At 42.1% G+C, this 14,223-nt stretch overlaps 1 protein-coding gene across 2 annotated transcripts in view; it reads left to right on the forward strand.

The window, feature by feature from the left end:
- Positions 1-3,561, forward strand: part of EXOC2 (exocyst complex component 2) — a 133,574-nt gene extending 130,013 nt beyond the window's left edge. For both annotated transcript variants that reach the window (XM_037379398.1, XM_037379399.1), the window contains exon 28: positions 1,790-3,561. In XM_037379398.1, the coding sequence (XP_037235295.1) occupies positions 1,790-1,883 (94 nt within the window). In that variant the 3' untranslated portion in view covers positions 1,884-3,561. The remainder of the gene's footprint in view (positions 1-1,789) is intronic.
- The last annotated feature ends 10,662 nt before the right edge of the window (positions 3,562-14,223 follow it).

Genomic DNA, 14,223 nt, shown 5'->3' on the forward strand with positions numbered 1-14,223 from the left:
TGTGGTCCTTCCTTAACATCGGGAGGAATTTTGGGTTCCTCCTTCCCCACCATAGCAACCTTTGACAACCAAGCTGTTTTGGTGCATCTGACCTAGTATTTGGTAGGCTGTTTTACAAGCGTAGCTTAATGAAGAGTAGTACGGCAAAACTAGTATGGGTTTGTGATGAGAATATTAGTGTAAGTATAGATGTTTTGAACTTGAGATTAGTATTGTGGTATTTCGGGGAACTGAACTGCATCAAATCAGTTTGCACTTAACAGCCAGAATTTAGAGTATTTTGTAGACACATGAAGAGTTGTTTGTGTAGCCCATGGTCTACTGACATGCCTTCTTCCAGATGTCCCCTGTCTGTTTATTCAAACGTGCTCCTTGCTAGTCGCAACAAGTCTCAGGATACCTCCTTGCCTTACTTACCTTTATGCTTTATTAAAGATAGGAATCAGTTTTGAGTAAGGAGAGTTCTTTAAACTCAGACTTTCTGAAACACCTGTAGAATTTTTATTTTTTTTTTTTTTTACTTAGTCACAAGCATTTGAGCTTCATGGGACAGATGATAATCAATAACTGCATCATTTTTACATCTACCTCAGAGTTCTGAGCCCTAGACAGTGCAAAACTTGTTCGGTTTCCAGGTCGTTACACCACAATTGTCACCGTTGCAGGCAGCTCATTGTAATCTACACATATTTGTGTAAAATAACGCACGTTTGTGTGCTGATTTAGAGCTGTTCATTTCCCTTCATTCACAGTCATTACTGTGATACTAAATGATGAATGTGGCCATAGTCATCTTCCAGAGGACTTGCTGAGGAAGCAGATACAGTTTTTGTGGTTCAAGTTGTTGTTGTTGTTGTTGGGGTTTTTGAACATACAGTATAATTTCTTATCTTACTGGCTGCTAAATAATCACAGCTTGCCAAAAAGTTGAGGTGATATATGTCTGCCCTATCTAGCTTGTTTCTGAAATAGAGCAAAAAGTTCAGGGAACATATTCTTCCCTAGAATACAGGGAAAATAAAACACACAGGCAAGACCGTAAAACTTCATGATGCATCTCCACTGTTACAATAAATATCCCCTACGACAGAGCCATCAACATGCTTAGTCCTACACCTGTAGTTTCTGGATTATAATAAATTTTATCCACTGCACCAAGTACCTTCTTGGCAGCTATGTAGGTGTAAACAAACCATAGTTATGCTCCAAAATGAACTCAGACGTAGTTTGTTATCTATAAAGAACAAAAACACATGGTTGTCAGTGAATTAGTATTTCTTCTGAAAGTCATACCATCTCTGATCTTTCAGCCATGATACTTAAGAGAAACCTATGAATACCTTCCAAAGTTTGAGAAAATTCACAGTTCAGCTACACACAAAAAGCCATAGTCTTGATAGGGATAATGGTTTTGTGGTACATAGTCTGGCAGTTGGGATTTTCATTACAGAAGTATGTTATGATGCTCTCTACCAGTCCTTTTGCCACTGTTTTGCAAATACACTTCTCTCAAGATGATGATCTTTATCTGGAAGGAAAGCCATATAAAGGGCTATATTATCACCCTGATAAAATCTCTGTGGCTAAGTCATCTTCTGGCCACAGATCATCCTCACACATTTGGTACACTTCTAAATACCTATAATGTTCATGTATTTTAGTAGACCCAATTTTAGGCCTTTTATTTAAACAGAGAATGTACTTGAAGTCACAGACGGAATAGCCAGAATTTTTGGTAATTGTTACCTTTTCAGAATCTGCCAAAGTTGTAACTATTTTCCTTTTACAGGTTACTTGAGGAGTTACTAAACAAATTCAAAAGCAGTATGCACTTGCAGCTGACCTGTTTTCAAGCTTCTTCATCAGCAATGATGAAAACATAGACAACGACATAATGCAGGCAACTCAAGACAAGTGTGCTTAAACATCACCCCTCTTGTCTGTACTTAATTCCTTTCAAGTGTCCAAAGAACAAAAGGAATTTCACTGAACAAGAAATTTGAGATAGAATTCTTTGAGAGAGTAATGGTATGGGGTATTCTGCTGAGTGAGACTTCTGGTCATAAATACCTTGATAAAATGATTTTCTGTCTACTGTGTTTCATTCTGTGGAGGGGTTTAAGCAGATTTTTGTTTACATACGCTCTTCTGGGCTGTACGTTCATGGAGAAATATTCATTGGTGTACTGCAGTCTGTTTCGTTTGTTAAGGTGACATTTGTTAAAAACCCATTTCAATGTATTTTTAAATGTGAGTATTACTCCTGTTCTTCAGTGTAACAATCTGTTACTTTCTAGAATTAGTGATACTGATGTGAGTGGAAGACTCAACCTCTATAAACTGTTGAGAAGTATCTAATAAACATTACTACATACAGCTAATTAGTGTTCAGTTACAATATGGAGAAGGACACTGCTTCTTTGCATTTAAAAATTGCCATTTTTTTGTTGTTATCATCTACAATTTTGGTGGTTGTAAGTCTTGATTTCTTGGGAGGTTTTATTTTCTTCCTTCTTTTTTAATTAAACATGTTCCTGCTTCTTGTTTCTCCTTTCAGTTGGAGTATTGGTGGTAACTTACACATTTGAAATAAGCTCTCCTTTCATTGGCAGTTAACAGAAAAGTGCTCTGAGTTTATAAGATCAGTAGAAATTAAAAAAAAAAATCAAGTAAAATATTCTTTGGTGTTAAGGAGTGGAATAGTTAATAGCCTCTTGCATAGTCAAAAATAAGGAGCAGCACCATATGTCACTGGTTTTGCTGCTTCCTTCTTACTCATCTTTTCTTGTTCTTACAGGCTCACTACCACTGTCTTCCTCTTCCCTCTTTTTAGTCAGTCCATTTTTCACCACCAATTATTGAATTTGTGTGGAGAAGAATAGGGATTCAGGAGGAAAGAACAGATTTGCCGCCATTAAGATGTAGTTACACAAAGATCAAGAACCGTTTTCCCAACAGGGGAGATTTGACACTGACTTTCATTTTAGGACTTGATACAAGATCACAAAATATCTGCAGGAAGCTATAACAAGAGAGCAACTAATAGAAAGTGGTCTTCTTTTGGGAAGTGAGGAGCAAGTTTAATTTTATAACTGAAATCATGACTTAAATAATGCAGGAATAACTTATTCTTTCTGTATTTACAGTCATTTGGAGTGGGACTTTTCAGAAACAATACAGAGTTTTCAAAGGTTTTTTTAATGTCAGCATTTTCTTCTGCCAGTTCAGTTTACATGCTTTAAAAATACAATGTACAGTCCTTTTAACATGAAATAACTGAAGAAACAATTTGATGCACATGTATTTACTCGTTAAAAAAAAAATAAAAATATGTGTAAGTAGTATTAGCATGTTGAATGGAAGTGTGAAGTTTCATATGTCATTGTTGGCTTTCAGGGAGAATTGTTAAATGCCTGGAGCAGTGTTGTTCTGTTAAATGTTGTCCATTCTAAGCTGGTCATAGTCTCAGCTGCTGGTATTAACTGAACTAGTCATCCAGTTAGCTCAACTTGTTAAAGATTTTGCTTTGGAATAATAAAATATTAAGAAATATGGTCATAAGTTCTTCTTTAATTCCTCACTTTCCAAGAAATGTGGTTTCTTTATATATATTGCTAATCTACATTTTCTACATTTGTATCAGACATGTCCCAAAGTATCGAAAACATTTTATCATCTGTACTGAATTAATATGTATATTCAGGCATCTCTTTATTCTAATATTATTCTCTTAGTCATCTTCTGTTACAACACCTTGTTGCTTGTCTTTAAAACCTGAAGTCAGGTGTTTGTGTTTAGGTGCTTTTCTGAAGTAACACTTCAGAAAATGTCATTGACAGCCGACAAGAGAATCTCTAAGGGACTAAAATGTTACTTGAATTCAACCCAATATGAAGTAAATGCTCGCGGTTAAGTCAGAGCACTGTATTTCAATAAATCCACTTGGGGGAACTAAGGAAGTCAGCGAGCATCATGCTGCAGCACTATGTTGTGGAATCCCTTTGCGTGGAAGGAGCTGGGACTGCTGAGACTTCATAGTCAGCCTACAGCAGGCTGCAGTTCCTCTGAAAAGAAAATTATAGAAAACAAGAAGTGGTCCGTGTGGGTTTTGCAGAAAAAAAACCCAAACAAAACAAAACACAGCCCAAACCTGTTCAAAGATACACTGAGTTTTAAAAGTGGAAAAAGATGGGGAGACCACAACAAAATACACAATCATTTGGGGCTTGCAGAGAAAAGAGAGGCAGCAAGGAAATCAAAGTAACAGAAGTGAAAGGTTCTGACATTTAAAGCAAAGGTAAATGCTGAAAACAGTACAAGAGAAAATAAAGTGAATTATTACATGAACTTTGAACCTCTAGAAAAATCTAAAAATACAGACTGGAAAGAAATTGACACAAATAAAAACCTGGGGATGTTTTTTTCTCATTTAAAAGGAAAATTAGGAAGTAACAAGACTGTAGAATATATCTTGCTAAAAGTAGGTAAAGAATTATAGAAAAATTCAATTGTAATATGCTGTGTTGAGATATTCAGCCTCTCAAGATGTTAAGGCATTCTCCTGTTACTGTATTTTCAACATCTATTTTGAATAGTCATGAGTTCAGGAGGTAGGCAAAGAAGTAATAAAAAACAAGTACTGTATCAGTGTAATGAGTGTGTGGTTCATTTGTGAGTATTTTTTTATAATTTGTTTCTTAAATTCCCCAGTAAAAGGGGGGGGGTGGGTGGGTGGAATAGGGAAAAATTCATTATATGCCTGGATGTTAACTTCATGAATAGGTCATATAAGCAGCATAAAACAAAGAGGAAATCCTGCCCCTTCTCATCCACAAAATGTTTCTTTTTAAAATTTATATTCTTTAGAAAATGTTATGAAATGTGCTAGTAGTATGTCATTGTCAAAGTTAAACACCTTCCTATAGCTTTTTAAAAGCCACTTAGAGAGTTTAAAAATATGAAAAGAGCCGTAGTCCTGCTAAGTTTCATGCATGTGCTGAAATTCAAGCACACGAACAGACATGAGACTTATTTGCTACTTGCTCAGAAGATCTTCAAATGTTGCACACGTGCCTGTCTTTTGAGGGTCTGGGATGTTGTGTTCTGTGGGCTAAACCCCCTGTGTCTTCCTCTAATTGCATAAAAAGACCCAGGACTCCAACCAGTTTAATTTCACTATATGGCAGCGAAGGAAAGGAGAAATCTCTGCTGAGCGTTGCAGAGTGACACTTTGTAGGGGCACTTTCGGCTGCAGCAATAATGTGTGACTGTCGCCTTGTAAAAGTACGTCCAGCTTCCCAGCCTTCACCAAAGCTCCTGCATCTCCCTGAAAAGAGGGTGCTTTATGTTGGAGGTGAGATTTTTATTTTTCTTTCTACCTAGACAGCCTTTTGCCATCCAGAACTAAGGAAACATTTCTCAAGTGCTACCGTATTTCTGTGGCTGTGTTAGTAAGTAGAGAGATGGAGGTAGAATAGAGCCATAAAAATTAGTGTAATACTGTACAGAGAGCATGGAGCTAAAAAAAGATAAACCTAGTTATTGTTTATTCTGATTCTGCTTTAGTTAAAAATACTTTTACATATGTTTGGAAAAAACAAGACTAAGAATTGATTTTTGATCTAAAGGAAGGTGTAATGGCAGTGAGTGCTTAAAAAAATTATGATGATAGAAGAATTTCATGAAGCTCTTTGCTAAGCCTGCTAAATGACAGGCAGAAAGTCCCTCTCCTGCAAACATCTAGCATCTAGCTAGGCAAAGCCCTAATAAATATCATAAAAATATTCACAAATTTAACTGCTTTTTAACTTTGAATGTAGTGATGGGCATTTTCTGTTTCTAATCTAAGAGAAGGTAGAAGATTGCCTTCTAGACACAGTTTTGGCCTTGTGAAGAAGGAAACATCATGAATCTTTTGCCATAGTTGCGCACAGTCATCAGAGACAACACCACACAGGGGCTTTATCCTTCCCAACCTGCTGCCAGACCATGTTTAAGTCAACTCCAGCCAACTTCTTTGGACCTGTCCTGCTAAAATACTCTTGAAGCGCTGTGGTTTTTCCTGAGAATATTAATTGATACAATATTGATTATGTCAATGCATACAAATAATGATCTTTGTGTGCACACAGGTGTCCGGACTCATTAGCAATGAGGGGGTTAACTTGTTTTACACACTATAAACACGCTGCTGTTTTGGTCTTTTCAGTCTATAATATTTCTAAAAATTAGGAGATCCTTAACCTCATCAGAATACCTCAAAACTGCAAAAATTATCTCAGTGCTCCTGCTGAAGCTGAAGATTCTGAAGTCAGATTTGAGTCTTTTAACGTGGTAAAGCTTTAGCTCTTTGGGTCTGGTTGATTGGGTGCATTTTACCCTGGGACAGAATGAGGGACCCCTGGGGTACGTTACAGCTGCAATCTATATCTGTCAGGAATTGTAGCTCCTGCATGGCACTTAGCATGTTAGCATCAGTCAGGAGTTAGTGATAGGCTCTGACTACTGGGAAAACAGGCAACAGCACGTGCATTGTTTAACTGGTAAGATATTAAATATGTTTTGAATCAGTCAGGCTTTCAGGTCGGTTGGAATATTTGTGGATTTGTTAAACGTGAGGATAGACTTCAAACAGGGCTTTCGTCCTCTGGTCTTTCGGCATTTCTGGCTTAGCAGCGCGCCTTGGGGAGTGCCGGGTGACAACCCTTAACCAGAAAAAGAAAATAAAATTCATTGTAACTTGTAAATTTGTAAGATTTTTAGGAGGGAAACTGGTGGCTTTACAGTTCAAGGAAAAAAACCCAACCAAACAAAAAATCCTGCTTGAATATTTATCCCTAATTACATTCCATCCTGTCCATATACTGCTAAATTCAGTTTACCTGCTATGTCCTCTTTAGCAGCGTTTCTGTTCTGCATTAGATGTTAGCGTTAAGTATGCACACATTAGGGTGTTCACAGAGTTAAGACTGCTTCTGCAGTGTTAACATGTGACATTGTTTCTCTTAACATCATTAAAGGAAGCCATCAAAAAAAATGCTCGATGGTGAATTGTAGGCAAAAATAATTTTGTGCAAGCTGCGTTACGTGGTATGGGTATTTTGGCTTCATGTGGTTGACAGCTTGTTTTCTGACTTTGCAGTACCTAGTAGAGGTTTTTTGGCATGAAATAAAAAGGAAAACTGGGAATAAGAGAGACAGAGTTTCCTTAGGGAACATGATAGCCATGTCTGTCTTCACCTTTTTCAAGTTCCGTTTTTATAGAGTGCTGTCAGAGATTAAAGAATTCGTGCAATTCAGCTCCCTTTCTCTTTGTGCGGTTGGAGCTTCAGAGCTCCAAAAGCTGGTCTTTAATGAAGATATTAAGAGAGCATGTCCAAAATGGTGTATTTCTTTCAGAACAAGGTGTTTATCATGTAAATTATATACTTCATTCAGTATTACTTCACAGCCCAAGGGGGCTTTCATTTGGAGAGTCATCAGTGCACCCTTGAAGTACTGCAAAATAATGTGTGTTGGTGAGTAACTGAAATGACACAGTTTGCAACATTCATCATTGCACAGAACAGTGAGGGAAACTTGCTGCTTTTGGAGTAGCAGCACTGACAGATCTGCTGCGGTTTATTTTTGGGATCAGAGGGGCTGGGGGGCTCCTTTATTGCACCTAATTTATTCTAGTCTGAACATCCAAGAAGACATCTGTGTTCCTTTTCTCTCATGCCTTCACTGTTTAAGGCTTGTAATAGATTTTGTACAACTCTTCTACAAGCAGCCCTCCTTGAGGTCAAGACCAAGTAAGGGAAATCTTCAGCCAAATTCCTTTTGAATTGGAAAATTTAAACAACTTGAGGAAAAAGGAGTAAGACAATGGAAAGTGGAATCCAGCCTTATTTGTAACAGATGCTATTAACACATGCTTAGTTTTATAGTCTATTTTGGCACCCTTTCACCTCTTTCTTCTGAAATAACTTCAGTATTAAAAGTTCATTGCCAGTCCCAGGCAAAAATGTCTAAATCAAATGAGCTGATAGTCTCAATATAGCTCATTAAAAAAGCATTAAATACAAGTTAAGGATTAAGAATTCTCTTTTCCTTCATTCCTGAAATAGGCTTGGGGGTGCAGGTAGGGTGCAGGACAACTTTGCTTTGCACTGCTGTGCATTGATGACACCTGTGCGGTGAAATTAGTGCAGTTCTGATGTGACTGCGGATAACCAGGACAGCAGGCTCTGTGTAGACTCAGACCTGAAACCCAGCATACCTAGCTATTTCTAGATACACAATGATCTAGAAAAAAGCCACGAGAATCTTCATTTCAGTGCCAGGGGGTTTCATGCTGAAGTGCTAATGCAGCAAAATTTTTGTGGCCACAGATTCTGCTTCAGCCAAGTGGAGTATGTCCCTTGCTCTTCTTGGTTCATAAGCAGATTTTTAGCACAGAATGTCAAATCAGATAATTTATAAAGTAAAATTAGCAAGTGAGACAGTCTTCCTCACTGCTTATTACTCATTTTTTCTGATAAATTTCACTCATTTAACTAGATTGTACTTCGCAGAGGGGCTTCCCGTTCCAGCTTATCTTTTTAGATATTCAGTAGATAATTAAAATTCAAAATGTTAACGGTGCTACTTATTTTTAGAACCTGACAAATATAGGCAGACATAGATTTGAAAATAAATTAATAGAGACCAGACAACTCTGAACCATTGAGCTAAAAAATGTTGGTAGACACCTGTTGTAACCCTCTTCAGCAGAGCCTGTGCAGGGAAGGGAATCTCCATCCATGTCTCTTCAGACATCTCCATCCACCTGTTCTGGAGAGCTGGAGAAGGTGGTACAGTTCAGACAGTGAGGTGACTCTGTAATAATTAAAACACTACAAAACTAATTAAATAATTAAAAAACCCAGCAAATTTTCTGTCTCACAAGGATAAAATCTGTTCTACATTTCAAAACTTCCAAAGTCAGCAACACAACTGGACTAATCCTGGTACAGTCTCTGAAGAAGGCACAATCTCTCTCGCAGGCACGTTTTATCCTTGTGCGGTAGCATTGCCCAGGTTGCCCTTCTGGGGCAATTACTTGTGTGGTGTCAAATAAGAAAGCTGATTTCTAGCTCTTGTAATCACAGAATCACAGAACAGTCAGGGTTGGAAGGGACCTCTGGAGAGCATCTACCCAACCCCTGCTGAAGCAGGGTCTCCTAGGACTGCACAGTCACATCCAGGCGGGTTTGGAATGTCCCCAGAGCAGGAGACCCCACAGGCTCTCTGGGCAGCCTGTCCCAGGGCTCCGGCACCCTCAAGGTGCAGAAGTTTTCCCTCCGGTTCAGACGGAGCTCCCTGTGTTGCTGCTTGTGCCCGTTGCCCCTTGCCCTGTGGCTGGGCACCACTGAAAGGAGCCCGGCCCCGGCCTCTGGGCACTCGCCCTTGAGGTATTTGCAGACCTTGATAAGGTCCCCTCTCAGGCTTCTCTTCTCCAGGCTGAACAGGCCCAGCTCTCCCAGCCTTTCCTCACCAGGGAGGTGCTCCAGCCCCCTCACCATCGCCATGGCCCTCCGCTGGCCCCTCCCCAGCAGTTCCCAGTCTCCCCTGAACTGGGGAGCCCAGCACTGGACCCAGCACTCCAGGTGCGGCCTCAGCAGGGCCGAGCAGCGGGGCAGGATCACCTCCCTCGACCTGCTGGCCACGCTCCTCCTCACGCACCCCAGGGTCCCGTGGGCCTTCTTGGCCACCAGGGCACACTGCTGGCCCACGGGCAACTGGCTGCCCACCAGCACTGCCAGGCCCTTCCCCGCAGAGCTGCCTCCCAGCCCTCAGCCCCAGCCCGTGCTGGTGCGCGGGGCTGTCCCTCCCCAGGGCAGGACCCTGCACGGGCCTTTGCTGAACCCCATGAGGTCCCTCTCACCAGCTCTCCGGCCTGCCCAGGCCTCGCTGAATGGCAGCGCAGCCTTCGGGTGGATCAGCCGCTCCTCCCAGCTCTGTATCGTCAGCGACTTGCTGAGGGCGCTTCTGCCCCTTCGTCCAGGTCACTGATGAGTCAGTTGGACAGGACCGGACCCAGCAGTGACCCCTGCGGAGCACCGCGAGCTGCAGGCCTCCAGCCAGGCTCTGCACCGCTGAGCACAGCCCCCTGAGCTCCGCCATTCCGCCAGTTCTCAGCCCACCTCGCTGTCCCTCAGCTAACCCACACTGCCTGCGCCCACCTGTGAGGGAGGTGCGGGAGACAGCGTCAAAAGCCTTGCTGAGGTCAAGGTAGGCAACATCCACCGCTCTCCCCTCACCTACCCAGCCAGTCATTCCATCACAGAAGGCTGTTAGGCTGGTCAGGCATGATTTCCCCTTGGCGAATCCAGGTTGACTGCTCCTGATAACCTTCTTTTCCTCCACATGCTTAGAGATGACCTCCAGGATGAGCTGTTCCGTCACCCCTGTAGTTTCCTGGGTCCTCCTTCTTGCCCTTTCTGAAGACTGGAGTGACATTGGCTTTCCTCCAGTCCTCAGACACCTCTCCTGTCCTCCATGACTTTTCCAAGATGATGCAGAGTGGCTTATCAGTAACATCTGCAGCTCCCTCAGCTCTCTGGGGTGCATCCCACCGGGGCCCGTGCATTTGTGGGTGTCAGGTTTGCTTAAGTGATCTCTAATGTGATCTGCCTTGACCAAGGGAAAGTCTTCCTTTCTCCAGGCTTTCTCTCTTGGGTCTGGGAGACCCTGAGGGCCAGCCTTAGCAGTAAAGACTGAAGAAAGATGGCGTTCAGTAACTTCACTTTCTCTGTATCCTTCATCACCAGGGCACCCACCTCATTCAGCAGCAGGACTGCATTTTCCCTAGTCTTCCTTTTGCTACTGATGTATTTGAAGAAGCCCTTCTTGTCCTTGTCCTCCCTCACCAGATTTAATTCCAAATGGACCTTAGCCATTCTCATTGCATCCCTGCATGCTCTGACAACATCCCTGTATTCCACCTAGTTACTGTCACATTTGCAGGGGCAGGTGCCTGCAGTTGAGTACTGCTGTTAGCTACAGACATCCTGCTACACTTGAAATGTAACTGGAGCCCTAGAGCTGAACTCCCGTACCCTTCCGCAAGGCAGGACCCCCACAAACATGCTGCAGTCTGGGTCTTCAAGACAAGACCCTAGGTAGAGCATACTCTCAGGCAGTGGATGTCTCGTTTTGCGTCCTCCCTTGCCTTTCACAGCCATGTCATAGCTCCTCTGCTGTAGGTTGTGCTGGGTTAGGGAGTCCCCATCCCCATGGTTTAAGCTGTGCAGGAAGGAATCCAAGATTTCTTTAGCCTGAAAGCAGGAGCAAAGTGGTGTTCAGTTGTCTCGTGAGAGCTAGGGACAGGGAAAGACCTACATTTCAGTTTTGAAGACTGCTGAAATGTTGTGGCTAAGGCATGTTGAAGGATGAACTTCTGACTTCTCTTAAGAACTTGTGTAGGTGCATCTTCAAGCAGCTATGTGTTCTTGAGACACCTTGTTAAGGTGCTTTTCTTAACATGTTAGGAATGGATTCTGCTGTGATACTGAGGCATTGCAAAGTTGGACACAACACATGGCTCTGAGGAGTGTGAGACTGCTGCATCACAACCCTGGCCCAGCCCTCCACCTTTGCCTCTAATTCATCATCATTTGCATCAGATTGCTGAGCAGATGGTTGCCAAAACACAAGGGCTGGTGCAAGGAAGAGGGCAGGGACAAGGGACACAGAACATATGGTCCAAAGCTGGATGGGCTGAGAGCATCCCTGCTTGAGGTCAACAAAGTGCCCAGGGCTCACCTCCTGACATGAGATCAGCCTTGGTGCTTCCCCTGTGATCACATGCATTGATGCCAGAGCAGAGAAGTCCTTGAACCTGGAAGTCCTTGAGCAAAGTCATGGTACTTCTGGTTGGCTAACACATGGTAAGCCTTTGACGCTTTAGTGAAGGCAGCATTGCTTTAACTCAACCAATACCCTCATGTGCAATCCATGAGCATATTGAAAACTCCCTTTCCAAATCCAGCATAGCTTCTAGTTGCACCCTGGGCCTTTGATCTCTGACTGGTAGTGCGTTTTGCAGGGATAAGCCCCAGAACCTGTGAAAGCCAACAAACACCGCCCATCAGCTTTAGTAGTCCCAAAATCACATGCCTGACACTAGCTAACTGAAACAGCAGAACTGTCCCACCAGGTAGGCCATGGTGTCCCCAGGAGGTGGGGAGCGGGGAGGTGACTCACCCCCAGCCAGCCGGTGAGTCAGTGCCAGCGGCAGGGATGGAAGTGAGATATGCAAAGCCCTGGGCCTCTGCTCTACCCAGCAGACCGCACCCAGCCTCCAAGGCTTCCTGCCAGCCCTGAATTGTGTCAGGTTTTATCTGCAAGGTGGGTTTAAAAGGGGAGAAAGAGAGAGAAGAAAAGAAAGGAGGAAAGAAAGAAGGAAAGAAAGAAGGAAGGAAGGAAGGAAGGAAGGAAAGAAAGAAAGAAAGAAAAAGAAAGAAAGAAAAAGAAAGAGAGAAAGAAAGAAAAGAAAGGAAAAGATAAAGAGAGAGAAAGAAAAGAAAGAGAAAGAAAGAAAAAAGAGAAAGAAAGAGAAAAGAAAGGAAAAGAAAGAGAGAAAGAGAAAGAAAGAAAAAGAGAAGAGAAAGAAAGATGAAAGAGAGAAAGAAGAGAAGAAAGAGAAAGAAAGATGAAAGAGAGAAAGAGAATAAAGAAAAAGAAAGGATGAGAAAGATGAAAGAAAGAAAGAAGAAAGAGAAAGAAGAAAGAACGAAAGAAAGAGAGAAAGAAAGAGAGAAAGAAAGAAAGACCCCCCCAAAGCAAACAACCCACCCCACACGCACCCCACCCCCAGTTCTCATGAATGAAAAATCACCCAGGCTTCAACTTCTCAGCTTTTCTGGGAGCAGCATATCACTCAAATAACTGAAGAAACACTGTGGGTTGTCTCTGCCTCCTATGACCTTAAGTCTGACTAGCTAGCTTTTACCGAGGACAGCAAGTGATAAACGTTCACTGTTAAAAATGGTTCAGCCTTTCTGGGGACCATTTTCATCAGGTTGACCACTTTGTGTTGAACAGCTCACAGATTTTGCTCTAAGCATGACAACTTCGGTGTGCTACAGAAATGAAGGATGAGTCAAAAGCTCCCCCGCTCCCCCCATACCCACCTATATTTAAAGTAAAACCTATACAGCACTAGGGCTGTAATAATCAGACTTGTACACGATATGGTCAGCCCTGACTGACCACGTGGTTGTAAACACTCATCTGGAAATAGAAGTTTGAGGCTTATTGGGAGGTGTTATCAATATTCATAATGTTACATTCTCTATAATAGAGCGTTTTTCCCATCACCCGGGTCCAAGATGAACTCTGTTTGCAACATCAGTCTGGTTGCTTTACCAGTGTTGTTCTTTTTTTTTTTTTTGTTTTGGCTTATACAAGTATGAGTGAATCTCACTAAATGACTCCCCTTTGAAAGTGGCTGATGACCAATCTGCCATTGAACATCCTTCCTGTGCTTTTATCATGCTGCAGAGAGCAGGGAGGAGAACAAAGCTGCATGGGGCTGGTGGAGTATCATCTGAAGTGACTTACCACACCACAAAATTTTAGGCTTTTTGGAATGATGCCCCAGGCATTTATTTCCTTCTTTTCTTCATCTTGTTGGGATTTTTTTCCCCCCATTTCCCATATCTGTGTTTTGTTTGGGTTTTCATCTACTCAATTCACCATGTTCCACCCAAACCCAATGGCTGTCCTTTTCTCAGAGTTTTAGGGCTGGTTGGTCCTTTTGCGTTTTGGGTTTCATTTGTTTTCAGTTTAGTTTGGTTTGCTTGGACTTCCATTGGGAAGGGGTTGTTTATGTATTTGATTTATTGGAGGGTGGAATTACTTGAGGGGGATTTTGCAGTGCCAATGTCTTGTCTTTTTTAAAAAAAATCCACTTCTCACCAATATATTGTTTCAGTCTTAACTTCAGCATAACAAAAATTTTCTCTGGCAAAAGGGAATGTGTTTTACAAGATGTTCTGTGACATAAGAAATTGTGCCATTTTGACCCTGGGATAGAAGAGGATGTGCAGTGGCAGCGACACTGGCAGGAGATAGGGGTGAACAAAGGCTCAGTTTCCTCAGACCTGTCCCCTGGTAGATCTACACCTGCTCACAGACACAAACATGCACTTTTGCTTTGATGTTTGCCCCACAGGATGAAAACTTGGTCTAGGACTG

Source organism: Falco rusticolus, chromosome 3, assembly GCF_015220075.1.
Source record: "Falco rusticolus isolate bFalRus1 chromosome 3, bFalRus1.pri, whole genome shotgun sequence".
Classification (NCBI taxonomy): domain Eukaryota; kingdom Metazoa; phylum Chordata; class Aves; order Falconiformes; family Falconidae; genus Falco; species Falco rusticolus.